Source organism: Canis lupus, chromosome 15, assembly GCF_003254725.2.
Source record: "Canis lupus dingo isolate Sandy chromosome 15, ASM325472v2, whole genome shotgun sequence".
Classification (NCBI taxonomy): domain Eukaryota; kingdom Metazoa; phylum Chordata; class Mammalia; order Carnivora; family Canidae; genus Canis; species Canis lupus.
In genome coordinates this window covers 9,787,074-9,814,064 of record NC_064257.1, presented here as the reverse complement: position 1 = coordinate 9,814,064, position 26,991 = coordinate 9,787,074, and the positions used below count along the sequence as shown (strand labels likewise).

General features: G+C 36.6%; 1 protein-coding gene across 9 annotated transcripts in view; it reads right to left on the bottom strand.

Annotated features, from left to right (window-relative positions):
- Positions 1 to 26,991, bottom strand: part of EPS15 (epidermal growth factor receptor pathway substrate 15) — a 143,434-nt gene that overhangs the window by 98,054 nt on the left and 18,389 nt on the right. For 6 of the 9 annotated variants that reach the window (XM_049093899.1, XM_049093898.1, XM_049093897.1 and 3 more), the window contains exons 2-7: positions 11,398 to 11,511; positions 11,047 to 11,088; positions 7,956 to 8,045; positions 6,650 to 6,697; positions 3,166 to 3,261; positions 414 to 479 (exon numbers count right to left, since the gene is read on the bottom strand). In XM_049093899.1, coding sequence (XP_048949856.1) covers positions 414 to 479; positions 3,166 to 3,261; positions 6,650 to 6,697; positions 7,956 to 8,045; positions 11,047 to 11,088; positions 11,398 to 11,511 — 456 coding nt within the window. The remainder of the gene's footprint in view (positions 1 to 413; positions 480 to 3,165; positions 3,262 to 6,649; positions 6,698 to 7,955; positions 8,046 to 11,046; positions 11,089 to 11,397; positions 11,512 to 26,991) is intronic. The other 3 variants (XM_025420098.3, XM_025420096.3, XM_025420097.3) reach the window with 1 other exon arrangement.

The window sequence follows — 26,991 nt, the reverse complement described above, 5'->3', positions numbered from 1 at the left end:
ATGTCTCCAATAGATATAATGCAAAATATCCACTTCAGAAAAAGATTTCATACAAAATTGTTTGTTTTAGAGCCATAAAGAGAATTATCTGGTTAACCAGAATTTTCAAACAGGAAATAATACCAGTAGGGTAAACTACCTATTCATAAAATATTTTCATTAATATAGGAATATGACATCACCATTTTTAGTTTATACTATAAAATAAATGCATTTAAGCCATACTAACTGTTCAAAATGATTGATAGAATAGTAAGATCTCTCAAAAGATTTCTAGTACCAGTATTTCCCCTACAGTAAAAAAATGAAAATCCCATGCAGGTTACAATAGATTTTGGTAGTAGTGGGAGAGGATTAAATGGCTAGGAAGCAAAGCAATGTGTAAGGAAAAAGTAGTTACAAAGTTTACTTACTTTTACAGCCCATGGGAGCTCAGCTATAGAAGTTCCACTGATGAGCAAAGGACTACTGGTATCATGCTAAAAAAAACAAAAAATAAATAAATAAAAAAATAGAGCACATGAAGAGCTGAAAACCTCACATCAATAAACAACAAGAAAAAGGTCTTTGGATTTAAATACATTCATACAAAATACGGAACTCAATGCACACAAGACACTATTTTACATTGACTCTATTAGACTTTCATCTAAATACAAATGAAACAAAAACTGAGTTATGAGTTAGCTGCATAAATGATATTAGAGCACTAACTGAAACATTTAGTGTTATAGAAGAAATCTTATTACAACTGATATCAAGATAAAGATATCTGAATGTAACAGAAATATTTGTGGCCCTGTTAACTGATGACTTTTTCCTAACACTATTTAAGGAAAGTAAACTGGGACAAGAACCCAACTTAAGATTTCTTAAGTTACAAGAACATGAACCTATTAACAGCACACCCAAGTTGTTATATTTATCTCCTTTTAGAGACAGATGGATATAGTAGAAACATTTTTATAATAATATAGTTAGAAAACAAATCCCTAAATTAACCCTCTGATTCCCTACCTAAACTTACACATGCAGAAATTCTCAAAACTGAAGTTAAATTCATAATACTCAGAGCAAATACTTTTAAAGTTTTAAATTTAAAAACAAGAGCCACAGTGCCTGGGTGGCTCATTCAGTTACGCATCTACCTTCAGCTTTGGTCATGATCTCAGGGTCCTGGGAATGAGAGCCCCAAGTGAGGTTCCCTTGCTTAGCAAGGAGTCTGCTTCTCCCTCTCTCTCTAACTCTCTCCCTCGTTTGTGCACACACTCTCTCTCATATAAATAAATAAAATCTAAAACAAACAAAAAATAAGTAAGAGCCATGAAACTTCTAGAAAAGGGGGTAGGGTAGGGAGGACCAGCCCTATTAGACATACAAACAAATTACCAAATATGATAATTAAAACAATGTTAGGTGAGCATATGAATAAACAGATCAATGGGTAAAAACAAAAAAATCCAGAAAGGAACTAAAAATACATGGCTGAGGTGGCATTCCAAATCAGTAAGGAAAAGACTGGTTATTTTATAAAGTGGCCATCCTGGGAAAATCATCAATTTGAACCCATACTCATACTTAGTATCAAGACTAACATAAATGTGAAAAAAATAAACTATTAAAAAATTAAATCCTAGTAACTCATTAAAAAAATCACTTCTTTATGAAAAAAATCACTACGATTTCAAGACAAATGACAAACTAGGAAAATATATGTGTGTGTGTATGTAGTATATATACATAACCTCTAGAATTCAATTTTTAAAATGATCAATAACCTAAGAAAGATGGGAAAAGCTTTAAACAGACATTTCACATAAAGGTAATGAAAATGACTTATAAGCATGAGAAAAACTACTCAAACTCACTCTGTAAAACCAAATGGACAAATTAAAACTACACTCAACATTCCATTTGTCACCTCTCAAATTAACAACAGAATGTTAGCAAAAGAGCACGTGACCAACTGATGGTGGGTTTGTGAACGAGTACAACCACTACGGAACACAAATTGATATTACATATGAAAACTCCACAAATGCACAAACTTCTGAAAGAGCAATTCCACTTCTGAGAATATGCACATATAAATATATTTTTGTACATGTAAAATGACATATATCCAAGGTTATTATTCATTGCAGCATTTTTTAATAATAAAAGATTAAAAACAAGCTAAAAGCCTATCAATAGGAAGGTAAATAAATTATGGTAGAGAGGAAGTATGGAGGGGATAGGTTAAATGGGTGACAGGAATTAAGGAGTGCACTCGCTGTGATGAGCACTGGGTGTTGTAGGCAAGTAACAAATCACTCTATTGTACACCTGAAACTAATATAACACTGTATGTTAATTAACTGGAGTTTAAATAAAAAATTTAAAAACTTTTATGTAAATAGAAGCAAGGAAATACTATACAGCTATTAAAAAGAATAAATACGCTTTTATGTAAAGATCTCTAAAACATATTATTTAAAAAGGTATAGAATTGTGTTTATTGGGATCCCTGGGTGGCGCAGCGGTTTGGCGCCTGCCTTTGGCCCAGGGCGGGATCCTGGAGACCCTGGATCGAATCCCACGTCGGGCTCCAGGTGCATGGAGCCTGCTTCTCCCTCTGCCTATGTCTCTGCCTCTCTCTCTCTCTCTGTGACTATCATAAATAAATAAAAAAAAAAAAAAAAAAAAAAAAAAAAAAAAAAAAAAAGAATTGTGTTTATTAATTGTACACTACAATCAATGTAAAATGAGGAAGTGGGTATTTATATTTCTTTAAATACACATATAATGCGACGCCTGGGTGGCTGAGCGGTTAGGTGTCTGCCTTTGGCTTAGGGTGTGATCCCAGAGTCCTAGGATTGAGTCCCACATTAGGCTTCCTGCAGAGAGTCTGCTTCCCTCTGCCTGTTTCTCTGCCTCTCTCTCTCTGTGTCTCATGAATAAATAAAATCTTTAAAAAATAAATTAAAAAATAAGTAAATACACATATAGTAACTCTGGAAGAATATACAAGAAACTAATAACAACAGTAGCCATTAAGAAAGAAAATCAGGTAGCTGAGTGATAGGGGTTAGGGAAATTATTTTTTAATATAGCAATTTTAATTTTTAAATCATGTTGTACCATTTTAAAAATTAAGTACAATTTAAACTTAAGATCATTTCTTACAAATCTTGGTGGAGGAACAGCCAGGTTCAAGCTACTCAGAGAAACCTCTAATCCATTCTGGGCACATGCCACAAGTCGCAAAGCAACAAAGAATTCCTGAGAAAGAGAAGCATGAAGTTAAGTACATTAATTATCTATCTACCTATCTATCCATCCAACCACACTTACAATCTGAAAATATAAAACAATTCATAATTACTCCAAGATCTTAATGTAGCAACAAATATAATAGCACATTTGCCTGAAAACACTTGCTGTAAAATTCAGAAGATATCTATGTACAAAGATGTTCCTAACATTATAAATAGCAAAAGGTGTTAATATAAATGGGAAAATATTTAAATAAACTGTGATAATACAGGTAGTAGAAATTATACAAGATTAATACATTCTTCAAAGAACATTTGATGAACATTTAACATTTGATGTTAAAAATGATTTTTATCATTTAAGTGAGGAAAAGAGTCTGGAAAAAACCCCAGAAGAAAATAACAACTGAATGTTATCAAAAGTCATCTCTGGATTTAAGATGATAAATTTTGAAACTGGACCAATCATTCAAGTGATTCAACCACTGCTATTCCAGGAAAGCTACAGAGAATATAGAGCTACTGTGCAGCATCTAAAACAATTACATAACTGCTTCACTTCAAAATACTTGTAAATCTCTCCCAAAGGTCCTTGGATTTTTGGCCTTTTAAGTCTCAGTGCAAAATTTAATAAATAAATGCAGAGATGCTGAAGCAACTGGTTTTTGGTCTGGGAATAAACACAACAAAAGCCTTTACTCCAGTTTTAATCACTTTCAACTTAGTATCGTTGCTGATGCAATCAACCCTTCACCACTTTTCTCAAACCTCCTATTCTCACCAATACCATTCTTACCCAATTCTTACCTATTCTTAGAACCTTGCAGGTTGTCTGCTTTATGTAACACCTTGCCTTCACTCACAAATTTCTTAAAAAGGTGATATTTCAAGATCTCCCCTTCTCTTTTCATTCATTCCATAAGCTTTTATGCAATCCCACTTGAACTTCCACCATTAGCTAGAGAAACCACTGCCTATGTCACAAATAACTTCTTAGCTACCAAATACAATAGCCTCAACAAAACAAAACACAAAAAACTTCACCTCGTTCTGCTTGTTCTTTTGGCAGTCTGGACAGTATGATAACTCCCAGAAACTCTCCTCCACCAACATAGCTTCATAAAACTCTCCTACTTTTCCTCTGACCTTTCAAATCTCAGAGTCAATGCCTCCCCCAACCTTTAAATACTGGTATTTTGGGGGCACCTGGGTGGCTCAGTCGATTAAGCACCTGCCTCTGGCATCAGGTCATGATCCCAGAGTCCTGGGTTAGAGCCTTACATCAGGCTCCCTCCTCGGTGGGGAATCTGCTTCTCCCTCTCTCTCTGCCCCTCCTCCCTCATATGCATGCATGTGTACTCTCTCTAATAAATAAGATCTTTAAAAAATAAATAAAAATAAATGCTGGTATTCTAAGTCCTCCAAAATCAACCTTTTTTACTTTCTCATGTTATAAGAGATTCAATTACTCTTAGGTAATCAGGTCCCCTCCCATAGTATGGACAGGCTCTGAAGTGAAATAGTCTTGCATTAAATTCTAGTTCTGCCACTTAAAGTTGTGAGGCCATGGACAAGTTATTTTTTTTTTTTTTTTTTTTTTTTTTTTAATTTTTATTTATTTATGATAGTCACACACAGAGAGAGAGAGAGAGGCAGAGACACAGGCAGAGGGAGAAGCAGGCTCCATGCACCGAGAGCCCGATGTGGGATTCGATCCTGGGTCTCCAGGATCGCGCCCTGGGCCAAAGGCAGGCGCCAAACCGCTGCGCCACCCAGGGATCCCGGCCATGGACAAGTTAAATAAAATTTTTCTAATACCTTTGCCATGTATTATGAGGTACAAAATAAAAACCATACTATAAGAACGAAAACACCTACTGTCATTTTTGGCACATAGAAACTCAATAAATATTGGTTTTTTCCCTTTGTTTCATGTTAATTCAAAAATCTACTTCTCTCATGCAAACATCAAAGTTTAAACTGCAGATCCACAAATCCAGCCACTTGGATATATATAACAAAGACAACTCAACTCAACATCCGAAGTTCAGTAATATCAGAGTGAAGAAAACACTATAAACTGTAAATATAAACTATATAAACTCCTGAAGACAGGGACCATATCTGTCTTGTTCACGCCTGCATTTCCAAAGCCTGACTCAAAACAGGTATTCAACAAATATTTGCTGACTGAGCGCACAGTACTCTGGCTGCCCATATGAAGCTAGTTTTCCTATGTCTCCAACGTACCAATTAGCCCTTCTGCCCAGAGGCTCTATTGGGGACTATAATCTAGCCCTAGAATCTTAATTAAGAGACTTGATATTCGTACTCTCTCATCTAAATTTCCCACCCCTTTTTGGAGTTTGATGCTGCTTCAGCTGTTCCCATATAGGGGAACTAATTTTGAGTAGCAGTGCTCAGCCAATGTATCAGCATGCAGCAAGCTTTAATTCAGTGCTGTGGAATCTACCCATCTCCAGTCCTGAAATCTATCCCTAACAAGCTAAATTTCAAAGTATACTGATGGTGTCCAATATTCATAATCACTTTCATATATTTCTAGTCTAGGGTTTACTCATGGCCTGTAAACCATTTTTTGGTTTATATGCCAAAAGTAAGACCTAGACAGAATACTCACAAGTAAGTATATTGTACAAGGTACCAAAGGTAGCGATATTAGGAGGTAGGGCCTTTGAGACATGCTTAAGGCATCAGAATGGGGGCCTCATGGGATTAATGCTTTAAAAAAGAGGGTCCAGGGATCCCTGGGTGGCGCAGCAGTTTAGCGCCTGCCTTTGGCCCAGGGCGTGATCCTGGAGACCCGGGATCGAATCCCATGTCGGGCTCCCGGTGCATGGAGCCTGCTTCTCCCTCTGCCTGTGTCTCTGCCTCTCTCTCTCTCTGTGTGTGACTATCATAAATAAATAAAAATTAAAAAAAAAAATTAAAAAGAAAAAATAAAAAAGAGGGTCCAGAAAGATCCCTAGCCCCTTCTGCCATGGAAGGATACAACAAGAGGTCTGTGACAAAGAAGATAGTCCTCACCCAAACATGCTGGCAGCCTGGTCTTGTGTTTCAAGCCTCCAGAACTGTGAGCAATACATTTCTGCTATTTATAAGCCATCCAGTCTATATTATCATGTTAGAGAAGCCCCAACAGGCTACGACATTCCAGGAGAACAATGTTACCAAATTAACACTAACATTTGGGAATCAGTTACTTTAATGTCTATGGAATTGGAAATATTTTCCAATATACTGTTATAACACTTTCCCTTGGAAAACCTAATATTGGCAAAAAACCAATTCCTAGTTTAAAACTAGAAAAAATCCTTGTTATTTTTTATTCTGAAGCACTCAAAAACTTTTTCATATGAATCTCGGAATCTTACTTGTTTGTTCAGGATTCCTTTGCCATTTGTGTCAGCTAAATCCCAAATCTGAAATTCAGAAAAAAAAAGTCAATCTGTTTTTTAAACAAAAATCATCTTAAAGATAACTTAAATCCCTGCAATTTACAACTTCATTCTCTTTGGTCATCAGATTTAAGAATCACAGAATTAAAAGTGGGAAGAAACCTTGAAGGTCATTTAGTGCAACCCTACACAAAGATACTATGGCCCAGTGAGATACTTAACTCAAGAACATTCAAGGCATCAAGAAAAGAACTGAAATGCAGGTTCTTTTTTTTTTTTTTTTAATTTATTTTTTATTGGTGTTCAATTTACTAACATACAGAATAACCCCCAGTGCCCGTCACCCATTCACTCCCACCCCCCGCCCTCCTCCCCTTCTACCACCCCTAGTTCGTTTCCCAGAGTTAGCAGTCTTTACGTTCTGTCTCCCTTTCTGATATTTCCCACACATTTCTTCCCCCTTCCCTTATATTCCCTTTCACTATTATTTATATTCCCCAAATGAATGAGAACATATAATGTTTGTCCTTCTCCGACTGGCTTACTTCACTCAGCATAATACCCTCCAGTTCCATCCACGTTGAAGCAAATGGTGGGTATTTGTCATTTCTAATAGCTGAGTAATATTCCATTGTATACATAAACCACATCTTCTTTATCCATTCATCTTCTAACTTCCAAGTCCAATGCCCTTTTCATTAACCCAGGTTCTAACTCCAAATTCAATGCTCTTTCTACTAGAACATACTACCTTGATTTTAGGTCCATATTAAGATGATATTCTTCCTTACAGGCAAGCTGAAATAGTTCATGTTTATTTGTGAATAATTAATATCAGTATCATGTATAAGGATTCACCAGGAGATCTAGCAGGAGAGGGACTTTCCACTTCTTTGTGCTCTTTTCTAAGCCTCTCATCCCCAACTCTATTCACCACAAATTAAACACAGTTAGAGACAGTTATAGTACAGGAAACAAAGATAGAGCCAACTCTCTGAGTGGGTGGCAAGGTTCCCAGTCTGCACTGTTTCTCCCTCAATACCCAAATGTACTATTCCTTCCTCATTTCATCCTACTAAAAAGTAATTGGTTTTCTAAAAATCCGAAAAACCCCTTACTTTTCAAAAGAGTAAATCACTGCACCACAAATTCCCTCCATTGCATTCCTATAACTGCTTCAATGATTCAGTTCTAAGTTTTTTGATGGTATCTTTCTAAATTTGCATCCAATTTATTTATACTAAATATTCATTATAGTCTAATTAAAATGAATAAATATTACCTTTCCAAGTATCAAGTCTGGAAGCCCTGATCTTTTCAGGAAAACAGCAGCATCAGAAGCCAACACCCTTCCAGTATTGCCTGTATCAACCTGAAAAGATTTAAACCATAAGTTGCTGACAACCATAGAGACAAAGTTATCATTTTACCTGCCTTCCTCCCTGTGACTTGGAAACTGACTTTTTTAAAGGGGACAGGAATCCTTTGACTAACAAAGGCCAAGAAAGGGCAGCATTTCCTGGAGAGAACTTCTGACAAATGGGAGTACCTGTAGATCTGGGGCTTTTTTTCAAACATTTTTAAATCATTAACTTCTGCTTTTATATTTATTCTTAGAAACTGTAACACCTAAAAAAAAAAAAAAAAAAAAAAAAAAAAAAAAGGTCAAAGGAGTATTAGCTCTAAAACCAGCAGTGATTCCATAATAAACTTAAGGAAATATTTTTTAAATTCTTAAGTTCCTAAAGAGCATTAACAGATATGCATCAAAAAAAAACAAAAAAACAGATACACATCATTTTAATTGATAGGAACTTTCCGTTAAAACAGAATGTCACAGGGGCAGCCCCAGTGGCTCAGCGGCTTAGCGCCGCCTACAGCTCAGGGAGTGATCCTGGAGACCCGGGATCGAGTCCCACGTCGGGCTCCCTGCATGGAGCCTGCTTCTCCCTCTGCCTGTGTCTCTGCCTCTCTCTCTCTTCTGTGTGTATTCTCATGAATAAATAAATAAAATCTTTAAAAATAAAAATAAAAATAAAACAGAATGTCACAAAGAGCAGAAAAACAGCTCAAAAAAAAAAAAAAAAAGATTTTCACTTCTGTAAAGATTTCCTGAAGTAAAATTCTGTTTATAAAAATGAAAAGTAAATTTTTAAAAAGTCATGGAAAAGTAACACGAAACAAGGATATTTTTGAGCTAGCTGTTTTTCCAGTTTAGTTAAAAGATTAAGATTGTTGTAAACATATACAAAGCATTCCAGACAGGCCAATCCCAGCAAAGACGCAAAAGAGAAATCCTTTCTTTCAAGTGCTTGAATGTGGAATAAATCACTCAGAAAAAAAAAAAAGAGAGAGAGAGAGAGAGAGAGAGAAAAGAAAAGAAAAAAAATTGCCAAAAAAAAATTGCCCAATTCAAATTTTGGGTAACAAAGAAGTACAGAAATATTAACAAACCTGCCTCTAAAAATCTCCAGGACTCCTCCTACTTTGCCTGCTCCCTGACTGCAGGGAGAAGGGAATATCTATTCCTAGCAGGGGAAACACTGATCAAACTTTTATGAAATATTTATGTATCATATTCCAATTTGACTATCTTCCTTTCTTTTGGTTACTATAATAAATTAAACACAGCCATTTAGTTTCTGTCACATACAAGAGTTCCTGTTGTACTGTGACACTTGCCCTGCCATAAGCTATAGGCTAGAACTTTGTTTTCATCAAAGATAAACAGTCTCAGAGCCTCACGGAAAGAACTATCCCATATAATCTGAATTATTAACACTTCAAAATACAGACTTTTTAATAAAGACTTCTGAGCTGACATCACTTTAGACAAGTCTCAGTCTATACTACTGGACTAAGTCAGAAGATCCAGAACTGTGCAGTCCAGAATTAGATACATTTCATGAAAGCAGACTCCTGACCCAAGCAAGGGAAGAAGAATTAATTACACATGACTTAATGAACTGCTGGGGAATATTTAATTATGGTTATTAACTTGGAATACTGTTGGTATTATTGTTAATATTCTGTTTTCTAATGGATATGTGGAAAAGCCCTTTCTATTTTCTCCTTATATTGATTTAGTAGGCTCTGCTTTTATAAACTGAAATAGTTTTCAATGGTATCTGATTTTCACTGACCTCAGAACTCAAAAACAAATCTTTCAATGGAATGTTCTTATTTTTATGGCAATATATAGTTATTAACACGTTAAATAATTTTTTCTTTTTATCAGGATATAGTTGAGTGGCTTATGTGAGAATAATGATCTTTTATTCAAAAAGAACAAGCCACTATTAAGGAAAAAGGACTGACTTAAGCAGAGACAATGTCTAGAAAGCCCTCCCAGTTTTCTGCAACCCAGTTTATAAGGTCCCAGTCTCAGAGACAGTAAAGCAAGGTCACTTAGCAGGCTAGGAACCTCAACAGACAGGGAAATCTCAAAATGAGATAAATTCATTCAAATTCATATGTACTGCAGATGAAATATGGGGGAAAGAATTTCTAAGATTTGGGCCCTAGTCTCAAGATAGAGGAAAAACAGCAAAGGCTTTAAAAAGTACAATCCAAGATTCTTTAGGAATAGAAGTTAAATTATAGAAAACATAGCAATGCAATGATTCCTACCCATACCAATAAATGAATTTTGTCTCATGGAGAATATAAATCTCTACAACTCATATTCTCATTTTTACATCTTACTGGTTCTCCCAGTAATTAATTGAGGTAAATAAAATCCTTGACACACATGCATTTCCTACTTGTATTTCTATGAGAATCATAGTTTTAACTTTGCGAAAATTAAACTTTAATAAGTATTTTTATAAGATTTTATTTATTTGAGAGAGAATGAGCATGCACATAAGAGAAAGAGCAAGAGTGGAAAGGGACACAGGGTGGGAGAGAGGAGGGGGTAAGGGGAATCCAACAACCCTGAGATGGTGACCTGAGCTTAAATCAAGAGTTGGTTGCTTAACCAACTGAGCCATCAAGGTGCCCCTAAACTTTAATAAGTCTTAAAAACAACAGAAAAGTCATTTCTATTTGGCTATAATTAATTTCTATATTTATATCTGCATGAATATATTTAATATTATATGGATTTTATAACCTAAATCTAATAGTACACATTATATGGATAGATAGACATTTAAGACAATTAAGTGTTTGGGCTTAATTATCTCTTTTCTTCATTTTTCTGATAGCTTGTCAAAAGTATTAAGCACTCAAAACAAAAGGTTAAAGCACAGGAAATTGAAAACAAGACACATCAAATGTGTTCGGCTGGCTTGTAACCTGCAAATATACAATCAAGAGTTGAAAAAACATTTTTAAATTCAATTTTATATTCAAAGAAACAAAAATCTTACCTGTCTGTAGTATTTTTCATATACAGGATTCCCACTTGATAACTAAAATAAACAAACAATTAGAAATTAAATACTAATCAATCATCTGTATATTTGCATTCATTCAATAGAAATTTGTGAAACAAAGATGAGTAAGAGTAAAATATCCTTATTTCAAAAAGTTTGGCTTAGTTTCTTTTAAGGAGGAAGGGAAAGTGGATAAAGGCAGCCATATGGATTATTAAGAATCAAGTAGAAAAAAATAGAACAAGAATTTATTTTTATTTTCTAGAACAAGAATTTTAAAATTACTTTTGTCATCAAAACTTTTTTTTCCGGGATCCCTGGGTGGCGCAGCGGTTTGGCGCCTACCTTTGGCCCAGGGCGCGATCCTGGAGACCCGGGATCGAATCCCACATCAGGCTCCCGGTGCATGGAGCCTGCTTCTCCCTCTGCCTGTGTCTCTGCCTCTCTCTCTCTCTGTGACTATCAAAAATAAATAAAAATTAAAAAAAAAACTTTTTTTCCTCATGCAAAATTTTACCAAGAAACCCAATATATAGACAGTTGAAAGTCCAAAAGCCTTCAGCATTCATCTTCTACCTAAGTGTCCAAGGTCCCTATGAATACAACTCAAAACCATTTTGATAAAATAATCAAGTGAATATACAAGCTGATATACAAAAAGATATTTATATCATCTTATCTGAAATGCTTGTAGGCAAGGAGTTCATACCACAGTTTAAAGGGTTCCCTGGACAGCTAATGAACAGATTTACTATCTCATCTGAAAGGCAGCATAGGAATATTAATGTCTGAAGGCTCAAGTTCACCTGTACATGAATGTGTAAGAGTGTTCTAGAACCAGGAAGGAAATCCAAGAAGACTTCAAGGAAGTGACATCAGTGCAGGCATTTGAAGTATGGATGAGAAGGGGAGAGGCGGAGTCTACATAGAGGTAAGAGCATGCACAAAGGCCTGCAATCAACAGAAAGCTCAGTTAATGTTTGAAAAGAGTAAGTTCTGGGGATCCCTGGGTGGCGCAGCGGTTTAGCGCCTGCCTTTGGCCCAGGGTGCGATCCTGGAGACCCGGGATCGAATCCCACATCGGGCTCCCGGTGCATGGAGCCTGCTTCTCCCTCTGCCTATGTCTCTGCCTCTCTCTCTCTCTCTCTCTCTCTGTGTGACCATCATAAATAAATAAAAATCAAAAAAAAAAAAAGAAAAAGAAAAGAGTAAATTCTGAATGGTATCAGGAATTGGAAAGAAGATTGTGAAGTTTTGTAAAAGGCAACTTAAGGGATTCACATGCCACAGTAAAAGTAAAGAAATTGAGAATAGACAAAGAGGACAGATTCATAAGTTATTAACATAGTATTAGGTCTCGGTGATTATTTGTGAAGAGGGAAAATAGGACGGAAAGTAGAAGCTACTCAGGAAATAATTTTAATGGACCCAATAGAGGACCTGAACACTGGCAATGGCAGAAAAGAAGGGTATGGTCTGAACAAATGTTTGTAAAATGGATTTGACAGCACTTATTAAGTAGATGAGAGGGGCAAGAAAGGCTTAGTTAGAAATACAAACAAGAAAAAAATCTTCAAGCATCAAGGTTGGGCCTATAGCCTTAATGGGTATAAAACTAGATTAGGAAATCAACATTTAGGACACCTGGGTGGCTCAGTCAGTTAAGCACGGGCTTCATCCAATCAGATGAAGATCTTAAGAGAAAAGACTGAAGTCCCCTGAGGAAGAAGAAATCTTGCCTCCAGAAAGCCTTTAGATTCAGGAGCAACATCAGCTCACCCCTGGGTCCCCAGTCTGCTGGCCTGCAGATTTAGGACTTGCCAGCATCCACAATCACATAAGCCAATTCCTTAAAATCAGTGTATGTGAATGTGTGTGTATGTCTATCCTGTTGGTCCTGTTTCTCTGGAAAACCCAGTTTTTTTCTGTTTTTTTTGTTTTTTTTGTTTTTTTTGTTTTTTTGCGAACCTAAGGGAAATTTTATTTACTCTTCTTAAAGTAGTCTAGTTTAAAAACCAGAGGTTATGTGAGAGGAAAGAACACAAAATCTTCCCCAGACAGATATACAGAAGGGGGGCAGTAGGGCTTCAGGTCAGATCTTCTCCATCTTGGAAATGAGGTCCTCACAGATTCGGATTAATTCTTCATTTTCCTTAGTCTTCTGCTCTACTGTCTTCTCCAGTGACTGGATGCGCATCTGCTCCTTCCTCAGGCTGGCCTGGAAGGCCAAGGCCTCCGCTTGGGCCTTGCCGCGCACCTGAGCGATCTCCTCACTGGCCAGCTTGAGCTTCTCTTCTGCGTGGGCCTTCAGGGCCTGGTACCACTGGCCCTCCTTCTCAATCCTCACTATGTAATCCTCAACACACTTCTTCAGAGATTCTTCATTCGTGTGATACCCCTGGATCACTTCCTTCTGTTTCTCAAACCGCTTGAAGAGGTCAGAGAAAGACTTTTCCATGGAGCTCAGGTATGCAGCCAACTGGTCTTTTTCCTTTAGAATCTTCTGGATTATGTTAATACCTAATCTCAGAGAGGTTATTTATCCAAGCTGTTAAATGGCAAATACTGTTTTTAATTTATTTTTTATTGGTGTTCAATTTGCCACATATAGAATAACACCCAGTGCTCATCCCATCAAGTGCGCCCCTCAGTGCCCGTCACCCAGTCACCCCCACCCCCCACCTACCTCCCTTTCTATACCCCTTGTTCATTTCCCAGAGTTAGGAGTCTCTCATGTTCTGTCTCCCTTTCTGATATTTCCCACTCATTTTTTCTCCTTTCCCCTTTATTCCCTTTCACTATTTTTTATATTCCCCTAATGAATGAGACCATATAATGTTTGTCTTTCTCCGATTGACTTATTTCACTCAGCATAACACCCTCCAGTTCCATCCATGTCGAAGCAAATGGTGGGTATTTGTCGTTTCTAATGGCTGAGTAATATTCCATTGTATACATATATAAATGGCAAATATTGTGATAATTAATATAAAGACTTAATTTTGTTATAGTATGTTTTAATAATTTTATTTCTGAAAACTGTCTTTGTCTGGAACTACTATACTTACCTATCAATGTAATGAAATCATTTTGATGCCAAAAAATATATCTCAAAAAACTTTCAGAATTTTAAATATTTATAAGTATCCCTTTCATTCTCAAAAATGTCCAAATTTGGTAAAAAATTACATATCCATCCTACTTATAGATAAGGGTGAAAATACTTTGCTAGAGGAAGCAAATAAAATACATTCCATCTATAATGAAGAGTTAAATTATAAAGATAATTCAATTTTTAGTTGAATTTTTAGTGCTGAGGGGGGAGGAATGGGAATCTCATACACAAAAAGAAATTCTGAGCTCCAAATTGTACTTTACTAATCCTCACATTACAGACTCATTGGTTACTACATAAACACATTTGAGAAGGCATTAGCACACTAAAGTGTTCTAAAGTACACCCTGTACTGATTAGTATACTAATACGATACAGCTAAGTGAGAATGGAAAAAGCCATCCAAATTGCCAATTCACTCATCAAGCAAAAAGACCAAAGAGTGTTTTTGGTGTGTCTCGGTAAAAACTTTTTTCCTGAAATATGATCATTTTAAATCAAAAAGAAATCACAGATACACAACACACATAATGAATGCAGAAATAAAAAAATTTAGCATATAGCTAAAATGGTATAAATTATTTTTACATTCTTTGTTGTACTACTCTGTATTCTTTTTTATAAGTATTTTCTATTTTTATAATTAAAATAAAATAATAAAGCTATTTTCAAATTGAGGGAAAATACAAAAATCCCCCAAATATGAAATCCATATTCAAAACTGCATATGAATTTTTAGTATCTAAATTAATTTCTAAAGGAAAACTTTTAAAGTTGTCCAAATAAAAATTTGACCTTTTAAAATTCTAACATTATTTAAAAACAATTATTTATTTATTAGCTATATAATAAATTCATCAGTTGCCACAAAGTAAAATATTCATAAATATAAGAATTCCTTCTAAAGAGTCAGTAGCTATTTATTACTACTCTGAAAAAATGTTAAGTGCTTGTAAATAATAGATGTTAGAAAGCAAATACAGTTTTGTAAAAAAATACTCAAGTTTTGGTATCAGATAGGCCTAGATCCAAAGTCCAATTCTACTACTTCTTAGATGAACCTGAACCACTTATTTCACTTCTTTAAAATCCTGTCTCCTTGGGGAGCCTGGGTAGCTTAGTTAGTTAAGTGTCTTTGGCTCAGGTCATGATCTTAGGGTCCTGGAATCGAGCCTCACACTGGGCTCCCCACTCAGCAGATTGTCTGCTTGTCCCTCTGTCCCTCCTCTTGCTCATGCTCTCTCTCTCAAATAACACAAAATAAAATTAGAAGCCTGTCTCCTTATCTGTAAAGTGCTAGTAATATCTATTTTTCATAAGTCTCATATGGATTAAATTAATTAAAGAGATGGCTGCTTGTTTCCTAATATCCTTTCTTCTTTCTTTAGAACAGTACCCCTAAGCCTTATCTGGACACATGGACACCTAGCTAAAGCTACATTTCCCAGCCTCTCTTACAATCCCAGTTCTCCTCAATGGAATGAGAAAAAAAAAATAATGTGTCCAATCCCAGGTCTATGCACCTACAGGGAAGTCTGGAGAATGTTTTCTACCTCCTAGCCCTTCCTTCCAGCTTGTCAAATACAGGTATGTTGGCAGAATATAGACCAGTTGTCCAGACTAAGATGGAAAACATGGTTGAGAATAAAAGAACAACAGGAGAAAAAGGGCCTAGGTCCCAGACACTATCCTAAAGATGCTATATCTGTCCTATACACTTACCCTACCTGAACAGTTGCTTAAGGGAGATAAACTCTCTCTGTTTAAACCAGTGTGATGGGCAGCCCCGGTGGCGCAGCGGTTTAGCGCCGCCTGCAGCCCAGGGCGTGATCTGGAGACCCTGGATCCAGTCCCACGTCAGGCTCTCTGCATGGAGCCTGCTTCTCCCTCTGCCTGTGTGTCTGCCTCTCTCTCTCTCTCTCTCTCTCTCTCTCTGCATCTCTATGAATAAATAAATAAAATCTAAATAAAATAAAATAAAATAAAATAAAATAAACCAGTGTGATTTTGGCTTGAACCAATATTCTAACTAGTGCAACAAAGAAAAAGAAAGGAATTGTGGGGCACCTGGGTGGCTCAGTGGTTGAGTGTCTGCCTTTGGCTCAGGTCGTGATCCCAGGGTTCTGGGATTGAGGCCCACATCAGGCTCCCCACAGTGAGCCTGCTTCTTCCTCTGCCTCTCTGTGTCTCTCATGAATAAACAAATAAAATAAAAAAAAAAAAGGAGCTGCTATTTTTATTAAGAAAAAAACCATTTAAAGTATCATAAACTTCAGTAAGAAAAAAGTTACTACAGAAGTATTGCATACTACACCATCCTAAGGTAGGTTGCATTATAATTCTCATCTATTCTCCTCTTTTCAAAGTATCATTAACACCTCTGCCTGTTGCCATGTGACTTGTAGTGCGTCTCTGCAGCAAGTACAACCCTACTGTTGTTGGCCTGGCCATGAGACTTACTTTGGCCAGTGAAATAGAAACTTCCATCTGCAAGTAGAAGCTTTAAGAGCTATGTTTCCACTAACTCTTGCTCTTTTCTCTCTACCAAGAGAACAGTATGTCACAAATAGGGGGTGCTCTTGCAATCTGGATCCTAAAATGAAAAAGAATCATGGAGTAGAACTGTAGTTGATTACTAGGGAACCTATAATGTGAACAATAATTAAACCTCTGTTATTGTAAGCCAATGTTCTGCATTATTTCTTATTGCAACATAATCCAGCAAAACATACAGGTAATCTGACACCAAAGAATACCAGGTAGTAAAAAAAAGAAGAGAAAGAGGAGGAGGAGGAGGTGGTGGAAGAAGAAGAGATGGTGGTCCTGGTTATTAGGGAAATTCATAGGTTAATAAATAAATGTCAAGAATTGCCTCATATGGAATTTTTAGTTTCATTTTTGGGGGTCTCATCATAGGAGACTATGATTCTATAGTGCACAAAATGAACTGAAACTTTAGTGTTATTAGGCTTATTGTAAATAGTTATAGAAGGATGTGGGGGAAAAAAAGGTAAAAATAGAGAAATAACTTCTAAAACATAACGTTTATCTTTTTTCCGTTAATCACAGGGCCACACAATGAAGAGTAACCAGTGAGTAACATGATAAAAAAAAAAAAAAAAACAGTGTATAAATTAATAAAATGAAGGGAGTAGGTATGATATAAAGAAGTAAGATGAAAAATCTTTGTGATGGAACAGTTATCTTAATTGTTGCTAGTTACATGAATCCACACATGATAAAACCTCATATGCATAAAACTACATACAAATACACACACACGTGTCTATAAAACCAATGACATTTGAATAAGTCCTATGAACTGTGCCAGTGTCAATTTTCTGGTTTTGCTATTGTACTAGAATTATATGAGGTATTACAATTAGGGACAACTGGATAAAGGGTATATGCAACCTCTCTATAGTACTTTTTGCAAATTGCCATGTAAACGTGTTATTGAAGACCACTATGAAATAAAGAGGCAGCAATCCAGACAGGAAGAACACTGTGTATAAAGGCAAACAGATACAGAAGTCTAGGTAATGAAAAGAAGATAATGGGAAAGATTTTATTTTTCTAAATAAACCACCCAAAATTTGTTTTGTTTTGGTCAATCTAAAAATTTAAGAAAACAAGTAACAATTCAGTACTAGTAGACATAGAAAAATAAGTGTTATAAAAAAAATAAATGTTACAATGCACACAATTTTCCAGGTAATTTGCCATACAAGTACTTTTTACATATTAACACACAAAAATTCAGCTTACTAAGAATACAGCCTTCTAATGCTCCATTTTCAAGAGAACTGAGGAACCAGAAGTGGAACTAGCCCTGACATCCTTTCAACTACTCAATCACAACCACAACCACCAATTCCTTTAATGATGGAACAGCAGGTACAAAGGCCAAAGTAATGAATACAATCAGAAAAGCCTATGCATTTATATACATAATTTACTCAATGTGAATGGCTTGCAAAGGAGACTAAATCCTTCTGACACTCTTGTGATGTCTAAAACAGACTTGTATATTTCACAATACAAAGGAAAAAGGATAAAAATGAACAGTAAGCAGAAGAATGAGAAAATAAAAAGGGGCAATTCAAACTGACAAAAGGAAACAGCAATCTGAACATGTCTGAAGCATCAAAAGAACGTCAATAATAATGAAACTCAGGAAGGAAAACAACCCTGAAGCTGAGTAGAGGATGGAGAAAAGCAAGTGCTGTGAGTAGTCCTCACCTTTAAAGCTGATGAGAAGCTTAAGGTAACACAAGCAGGCATCTGGGCAGTTCACTTAGAGAATGCAGTTCACTTAGAGAATGCACAGATTTTGAAAGCTTTCTTAATACGATTCTTGAAGTATTCCTAGGTCTCTGCCTACTATGTTACCAATTTAAAATGGTTTGTTATGGGACAAACATGAGATGTTAGCATATTTGCAGAATGGAGCACTGTAACTTTAAGTATAAGCTGTTTGAGGGGCAAGAGTCCTGTATGGTTTTTGGAACCCTAGGTACCTAAACCTACTGCTCTGTCCCTAGAAGACACCTAGTCATTATTAAATTATTAAATGAGTTGTGACTCCTAGAACTCTAGGAGTATTGTTAAGAAAGCTTTCAAAATCTAGATCTAAGAATAGATTTGCTTTGGAGATTATCAGAAATGAAAGGTAAAGGTATTTCAAGTAAACAAAAGGATTTCAAAAGATGCCATAGCCGTATACTACCGAAAAACAGTGGATGTAAACAAAACATACCAACAACTCAGACCAATAACAAACCAGCTTTTGTTAAATCCAGCCCAACCTGATCAAAAATCTAAGTGGCAGAGTGACAATGAATATAAAGAGTAGCTCTGGTCTCTCCTCAGAAGACAGGAAGCCCTACACATACCAGTCTAGACAGCCCAAAATAAAGAGAAATCACTGGGACAAGCATTATCTTTAAGCATGAATAATATATGAATTATAACAATTCAAGTAAGGAAGAAATGAAACAAAATAACTATCTCCTGTATTTATATGTATAGCACTTTACCTTTTACAAAGGACATTCACAACCTCCTATTTGTACATTAACCCAGGTGATCATATCCATTTCCATTGTTCAATACCACACCTAACGCTGATGATTACCAAACTGCTACCTTTACTTCAGACCCTTTCTCTAACTCCAAACTTTTATATTAACCTTCTACATCTCCACTTGGATATCTCCCAAACATCTGACAGAAAAATAAAAAAATTTTTCTCTAAAACCCACTCTGACATCAGTTCTAAAGAGCAAATTCTGTCCCAACTCACAGACTTTGCAAGTGTCATTCTCTCTTCCTGAAAATCATAGTTGGTATTTTCATTTTCTTTAGGTCTTAGTTTAAATGTTACCTACCCATTCTAAGATTTTTTTTGGATCATTTATGATGTAGGTCCTCTTCTCTTTTATATTCTACCTCAGTCTTGCTTGTTTCTGTTTCCTTCAGAAAGCCCTTACTATGACTTGTTTTAATTTTGCCTGTGTGTGTGTGTGTGTGTGTGTGTGTGTGTTTTACGGCCCTCACATTAAGGTGAGCTCCATTAGAGCAGAAGCCCATATCTATCTTGTTCACCATCATATCCCCAATACCTATCACCGTATCTACATATGAAAACCCTCAATAAATATTAGTTGAATGAATGATTATTAATGAAATTCCTTCTTACAGTAAATTCTCAAATACTGTTGGAAGTATAAATTCATTTATTCAACATTTATTGACAACCTACTACTTGCCAAAGACTGAGGTAGGCACAGTGATACATAGTCCCTACTTATAAGGAGTTTACTGTCTAGTACAGAAAGAAAAAAGTAAGCAAGTCATTTTTTTCCTCAACCTCTACTGAGAATGTTCCCTCCACTTACCAACATGAAATAACACCTGGTCCTGTCCTGAAGAGAAAAGCAGACACATCTTTTCTCAAAATATTACCTTCAACCTCCCACTCTCAATGGAACTCAATCTCTTACCTCCCTGACAGCACTCTCAGATGGTCCAGTTTTAACATCCAGCCTATCTCAGGGTCCAGAAATGGGATTAAAATCCCCTTTGATTACCCCCACAGCTTGTCCACATTATGTTACTCAACTTTTTGTTTTAAAAACAAAACAATGGGGGCAGCCCTGGTGGCCCTTCGGTTTAGCACCGCCTTCAGCCCAGGGTGGGATTCTGGAAACCCGGGATCAAGTCCCATATCGGGCTCCCTGCATGGAGTGGAGCCTGCTTCTCCCTCTGCCTGTGTCTCTGCCTCTCTCTATGTCTCTCAAGCATAAATAAATAAAATCTTTAAAATAAATAAATAAATAGTTATAAAATAAAACTTAAAAAAAAAAAAAAACAATGGGTGATGGGCATTATGGAGGGCACTTGTTGGGATGAATACTAGGTGTTATATCCAAGTGATGAATCACTAAATTCTATAGGGGCACCTAGGTGGCTCAGTCAGTTAAATATCCAACTCATGATCTCAGCTCAGGTCTTGACCTCAGAGTTATGAGTTCAAACTCCATGTCAGGCTCCACGCTGGGTGCAGAGCCTACTTAAAAAGTAAATAAATAAAGCTTTACTCTTTTTTTTTTTTTTTTTTTTAAGCTTTACTCTTTTGAGGCTCTTACCTTTCAACAAAATTACTCTCTTCTTTTCCTTAACACTGGAGTCTTCTGAGAAGGGTGGCAGGATGCGGTAACTGGGTGATGGGTACTTAGAAGCGCACATGATGAGAAGAGTACTGGGTGTTTACCATATGTTGGCAAATTGAATTTAAATAAAATATTAAAAAAAAAAAACAAAAAACACTGGTGTCTTCTAACCTGATCTCTCTACCTCATCTAAGGCTTTGGCAACTCACTGTCTTCCTCTCTACTCTGAATCTCATTACCAATGGATGACTATATCATAGATTAAACAACCCATCCAACAACCTGGCTTCTTACCTCCTAGACCTCTTAACTCCAGTATTCACTGCAAAACATGGAGCTATACATATGCTATGGCCCACTCACTATCTTACTCCCATGGTCACATCCTTCCTAGCCCTTCTACCTTGACCAGCACTCGCTCTTCATCCTAAATCATACTTTGAGCATCTTGCTCTCCAAATAGGACTTCTTTCAAGGTATAGTCCTTTGCCTCTATAAGACCTCTTATCCATGGACCCTTTCATTTTGACTTTGAACCACCAGACCCTCTCTTACTATACTTCCCTCCTCATTCAGTTTAGATACAATGATGCACGATTTCGATAATATTCTTGCCAGAAGGGGGGGGGGGGAATATTCTTGCCAGTAACCTAAAATCTTACTCCTCTGGTCATTTGGTCACACAAATACAGCAAAATCCCAAACCTGGATGAATCTAACTACCCTCTTTTCTTCGAGGCTGCAGCTGAGAAAGTCACTGAACAGGATTGGTATTACTATAAATTCATGATCACCACACTGGTTTGCTAGAGGTGCCATAAAAATACACCACAAACTAAGCAGCTTAGAACAATAGAAATTTACTAACAATCTGGAGGCCAGAAGTCCAAAATCAAGGGCCCTCTGAAGGGCCAAGCTCCCTCTGAAGGCACTAGGGAAGGATCTGTTCCAGGCCTCTCTCCTACTTCTGGTAGTTTCTTGGCTTGTGGCAACATAACGCCAATCTTCACATAGCATTCTCCTTACATGTCTGTGTCCAAATTTCTGCTTTTGATGAAGACATCACTGTACTGGATTAGTGGCCCACCCTACTCCAGTATGAGTAACTCAACTAACTATCTCAACTAACTATCTCTAGTGACTCTCTCCAAGTCATATTTTAGGAACTCAACATATGAATTTGAGTGGGAGAGAGGCACAAATCGACCCATAACAACCAGTAACTTCAATTCTTTCTGGTAAACCAACTCTTCAACCCATTCTCCATAGCAACTGTTTCAGGGAAAAATAGGAACTTTAGTCGGTCCAATCAGACAAAATCACAGTTCTTTTGTGGGAGCTACCAGAAAAGAGGTTCTCTTGTCCATGTACTAGTAGTTATAAAGTGTATAAAATCCTCTTAGTGGTACACCAAAAAGCTTGCGTAAGACTGGAGCCAAGATATGAAGGAAAAACAGAGGAGTGATATCATTGAGACCTTAACACATGTGAAGCCAGCTCTACTCCCAGACCTATCAAGTACGTAAACTAACATTCCCTTTCCACTTAAGAACTGGCATTCCCTATCACTTGCATAAAACGGTTCTGATATAAGAACAAAAGAACTGGCTAAAAGAGTGAATTTTACATATTTCTTGACTGGTATTCAGAACAATACGGATCAAACAATAAAGCAACAGAAAATCTTTGCTATCCCAATTCTTTTATGCTATAGATCTAACATTTAAAAAATATCCACACAGGGGTGCCTGGGTGGCTTAGTTGGTTGAGTATCGGCTTCAGCTCAGTTCATGATTCCGGAATCCGGGGATCAAGCCCCCACATCAGGCTCCCTGCTTGGTGGGGAGTCTGCTCCTACCTCAACCTCTGCTTTCCCCTGCTTGTTTTCTAGCTCTCTCTCATAAATAAAATATTAAAAAATAAAATAAAATAAAAAATATCCACACAACCTTACTTTGTCTCAAGTATAATTTGAAACACATATCATTTCTTAAATAAACTTAAAGTAAACCAAGAAAATAAACATGTTTGGATGTTTATTGTTTGTTCATTTCTAAAATAGCAAAGAATTTTATAAAAAGAATTTTCATTATTATGACTTACAAAATGGGAGAGAGGGGTAAACCCTCACAGTCTGCCACTGACACCAGTTGGAGAGAATGATTAATAGCCCAGAACTAATAGATTAGTAAAAGTTGGCCTGTAGTAAATGAAGGCAAACAAATATGCTGAAATTTAATACAGACATATGGAGAGTAGCTCTTCAGTAGCTTTGCACAAGTAAAACAAAAAAAAAATTTCACAATTAATGGGGTACCAGAGGCCCAAGAGAATCAGCAATGAAATGTTGTTGCTTTCTAAAAAGGAAGGTAAGGAGCAAAAATCTTTCATAGTTAATGGGATACCAGAGACCCAAAAGAATCAACAATGAAATGCTGCTTTTTAAAAAGGCAAGTCATAAATAAATAAATAAATAAATAAATAAATAAATAAATAAGCAAGCAAGCAAGTAAGTTAAGGGGCACCTGGCTGGCTGGCTGGCTTAGTAGGAAGAGCATGCCACTCTTGATCTCAGGGCCATTAGTTTGAGCCCGACGCTGGGTGTTAAGCCTACTTAAATAATCAATACATAAATACAAAATTAAAAGATAAGTTAAATTATAAAGTCAGAATTTAAATACCCCACATTTAAAAATCATACATACAGTGTATTATGGCTTCATAATATAACATACATTAAATCCTTATTGAGTATTTCCTATACATTACAAATGAGGAAAATGAGACATTAATAAACTGAGTGACTCAGAGTCATATACCTATTTAAGTGTTGGAACCAGCATTCAAATCCAAGAAGTCTGATTGTAAGACTTTTTGTTCTTAATCATTTGTTTGCTTCAATCATCAGTGTTGTTATTTTCTCCATTATCTTACTAGCTTTTAACATCTATGTTGTTAGTTTCATCATTCTTACCAGCATCCTTCATATGCGGTGTATCATTTGAGCTTCCATAACACTCAGAGAAGTATTACCATGTTCCAATTCTAAGGCACCTTTAGTCATAAGGGCCACCTATTAACACAACTTAATATGAAAATAATTTTTTAAATCTTTTTTATTTTTGAAAGATTTTATCTATTTCTTCATGAGAGACACAGAGAGAGAAGCAGAGACACAGGCAGAGGGAGAAGCAAGCTCCATGCAGGGAGCCCAATGCGAGACTTGATCCCGGAACTCCAGGATCACGACCTGAGCCAAAGACAGCCGCTCAACCACTTGAGCCACCCAGGTGTCCCTAAAATCTTTTTTATTGGGCAGCCTGGGTGGCTCAGCAGTTTAGCGCCACTTTCAGCCCAGGGCATGATCCTGGTTCCCAGGATCGAGTCCCATGTCAGGCTCCCTGCATGGAGCCTGCTTCTCCCTCTGCCTGTGTCTCTGCCTCTCTCTCTCTCTGTCTCTCATGAATAAATAAAGTCTTTAAAAAAAACTTTATTATTAACCCCAAATTACATATATTTATCTGCTTTTATTTCTCTAGTATCACAATCAAACATTAAGTCAAAGCAATGTTTTCTACTTTTCATTGTACAAGTCTTCTTTCTGCCCCCCTGGTTAAATTTATTTCAAAGTATTTTACTCTTTTGATGCTACTACAAATGATATTCTTTTTTTTTTCTTAAAGATTTATTTATCTGAGAGAGAGAGAGAGCATTCATGTGCACATGTGAGAAGCAGAGGGAAAGGGAAAGAATCTCAGGCATTCTCCCCACAGAGCTGAGAGCCAGACTCTGGGTTCAACCTCAGGGTCCATGAGATCAGGACCTGAGCTGAAACCGAGAATCAGCCTCTCAAATGACGGAGAAGCACTCCCAAAACTGCTTTCTTTTTTTTTTTTTTTCTTTTCTTTTCTTTTTTTTTTTTTTTTAAAGATTTTATTTATTTATTCATGATAGTTACACAGAGAGAGACAGAGAGGCAGAGACACAGGCAGAGGGAGAAGCAGGCTCCATGCACCAGGAGCCCGACGTGGGATTCGATCCCAGAGCCTCCAGGATCGCGCCCCGGGCCAAAGGCAGGCGCCAAACTGCTGCGCCACCCAGGGATCCCCCAAAACTGCTTTCTTAATTTCCTTTGCAAATTGTTCATTGCTAGTAAAAATTGAAAACTTTTTTTTGTGTTGATTCTGTATCCTGCAACTTTGCCAAATTTGTTTATTAGCTCTACCATTGGTTTTATGGAATCTTTAGGATTTTCTACATTTAAAGTCATGTCAAACTGTATGAAGCCTCCTCATAAAGTTAAAAAACAGAACTACTATATGATCCATTAATCCCACTTCTCAGTGTTTATCCAAAAGAACTGAAATCAGGTTCTCAAAGAGAAATGCACCCCTATGTTCACAGCAGCATGATTCACAATAGCCAAGAACTAGAGAGATACACTTAACTGTGTATCAACAAATGGATAAAGAAAATGTGGTACACATATGATTTCACTCATATGTGGAATTTAAAGAACAAAACAAACCAGCAAAGAAAAAAGACACAGAGACACAGAGACAAAACAAGAAACAGACTCTTAACTACAGAAAACAAACGGGTGGTTACCAGAGGAGAGGTGGGTGGGGGGGTGGTTAAAATAGGTGAAAGGGATTAAGAGTACAATTATGATGAGCACTGAGAAAGTACAGAATTGTTAAATCACTATATTGTACACCTGAAAGTAATATAACACTGTATGTTAACAAAACTGAAATTAAAATTTCAAAACTTAGGGCTCCCTGGGTGGCGCAGCGGTTTGGCGCCTGCCTTTGGCCCAGGGCGTGATCCTGGAGACCCGGGATCGAATCCCACATCGGGCTCCCGGTGCATGGAGCCTGCTTCTCCCTCTGCCTGTGTCTCTGAGCCTCTCTCTCTCTCTCTGTGACTATCATAAATAAATAAAAATTTTAAAAAAAATTTTCAAAACTTAATTTAAAAATAAAGAAAATGTGGTACACATAGAATATTGTTCAGCCATAAAAAAGAAGGAAATCCTGTGCATACTACAACATGAATGAAACTTGAAGACATTCTAAGGGAAATTAAGTCAGTTACAGAAGGACAATACTGCATGATTCCACTTATAATAGGTATCTAAAATAATGAAACTCATAGAGGCAAAAAGAAGCAAAGTTGTTGTCACAGACTGGAGGAAGAGGAAAATGGGGAGTTGCTATACAATGGGAAGAGTTTCAGTAATACAACATGAAAAGGTTCCAGAGATCTGCTGCACACCATTGTGGTTACAGTTAACAATACTGTACTGTTCATTTAAAATTTTATTAAGGGGGTATATCTCATGCTATGTATTACTTATCAGAATAAATTTTTAAAATATCAGGTCATCAACAGAGACAAGTTTATTTTCCTTTCCAAATTGGATACCTTTATTTCTTTATTTCTTTTTTTTTTTTTTTTGCCTAATTTTTCTACCTAGAATTTCCAATACTATGTTGAATAGAGATGGTAAAAGCAGACATGTTCATCTTGCTCCCCATCTTAAAAAAAAGCTTTTAGACTTTCAACACTTGGTATGATGCTAGCTGTGGGTTTTTATATATGGCTTTTATCACATTGAGGAAGTTCCCTTCTATTGCTCATTTATTGAGTATTTTCATCATGAAAGGGTGTTGAATTCTGTCAAATGCTTTTTTCTGCATTGAGATGATCATGTGGGGTTTTTTCCCCTTTGTTCTATTAATGTGGTACATTACATTGATTGATTTTCATATGATAAACATCCTTGCATTTCACTGTCTTTTCCTGGGAATAAAATCTGCAAGCCAGGAAATAAAAAGCATCCTTTTTCAGCCAAATGACTGAAACTTTGGAAAAATACTGTCAACTTACCTATACTATAATGTGAAAAGATCTGTTGCCTTTCAATCCTTAGTTTAGTAAAATACTAGCAGAGTGTTATAGTCAGCCACACACATTTCACCAATTTGTCATTTGGCCTACTTAGCACACCCCTCTCTTAAAATGCAAGCATTGCTCGGGGGCTGTCTGCTGATCACTCATGCAGCCTCTACAGAGAATTACCTATACCAGAAACCGTAACTGCTTAACCTCAATCAGGAAAGTACTAGGAATAAGAATTTCTACTGG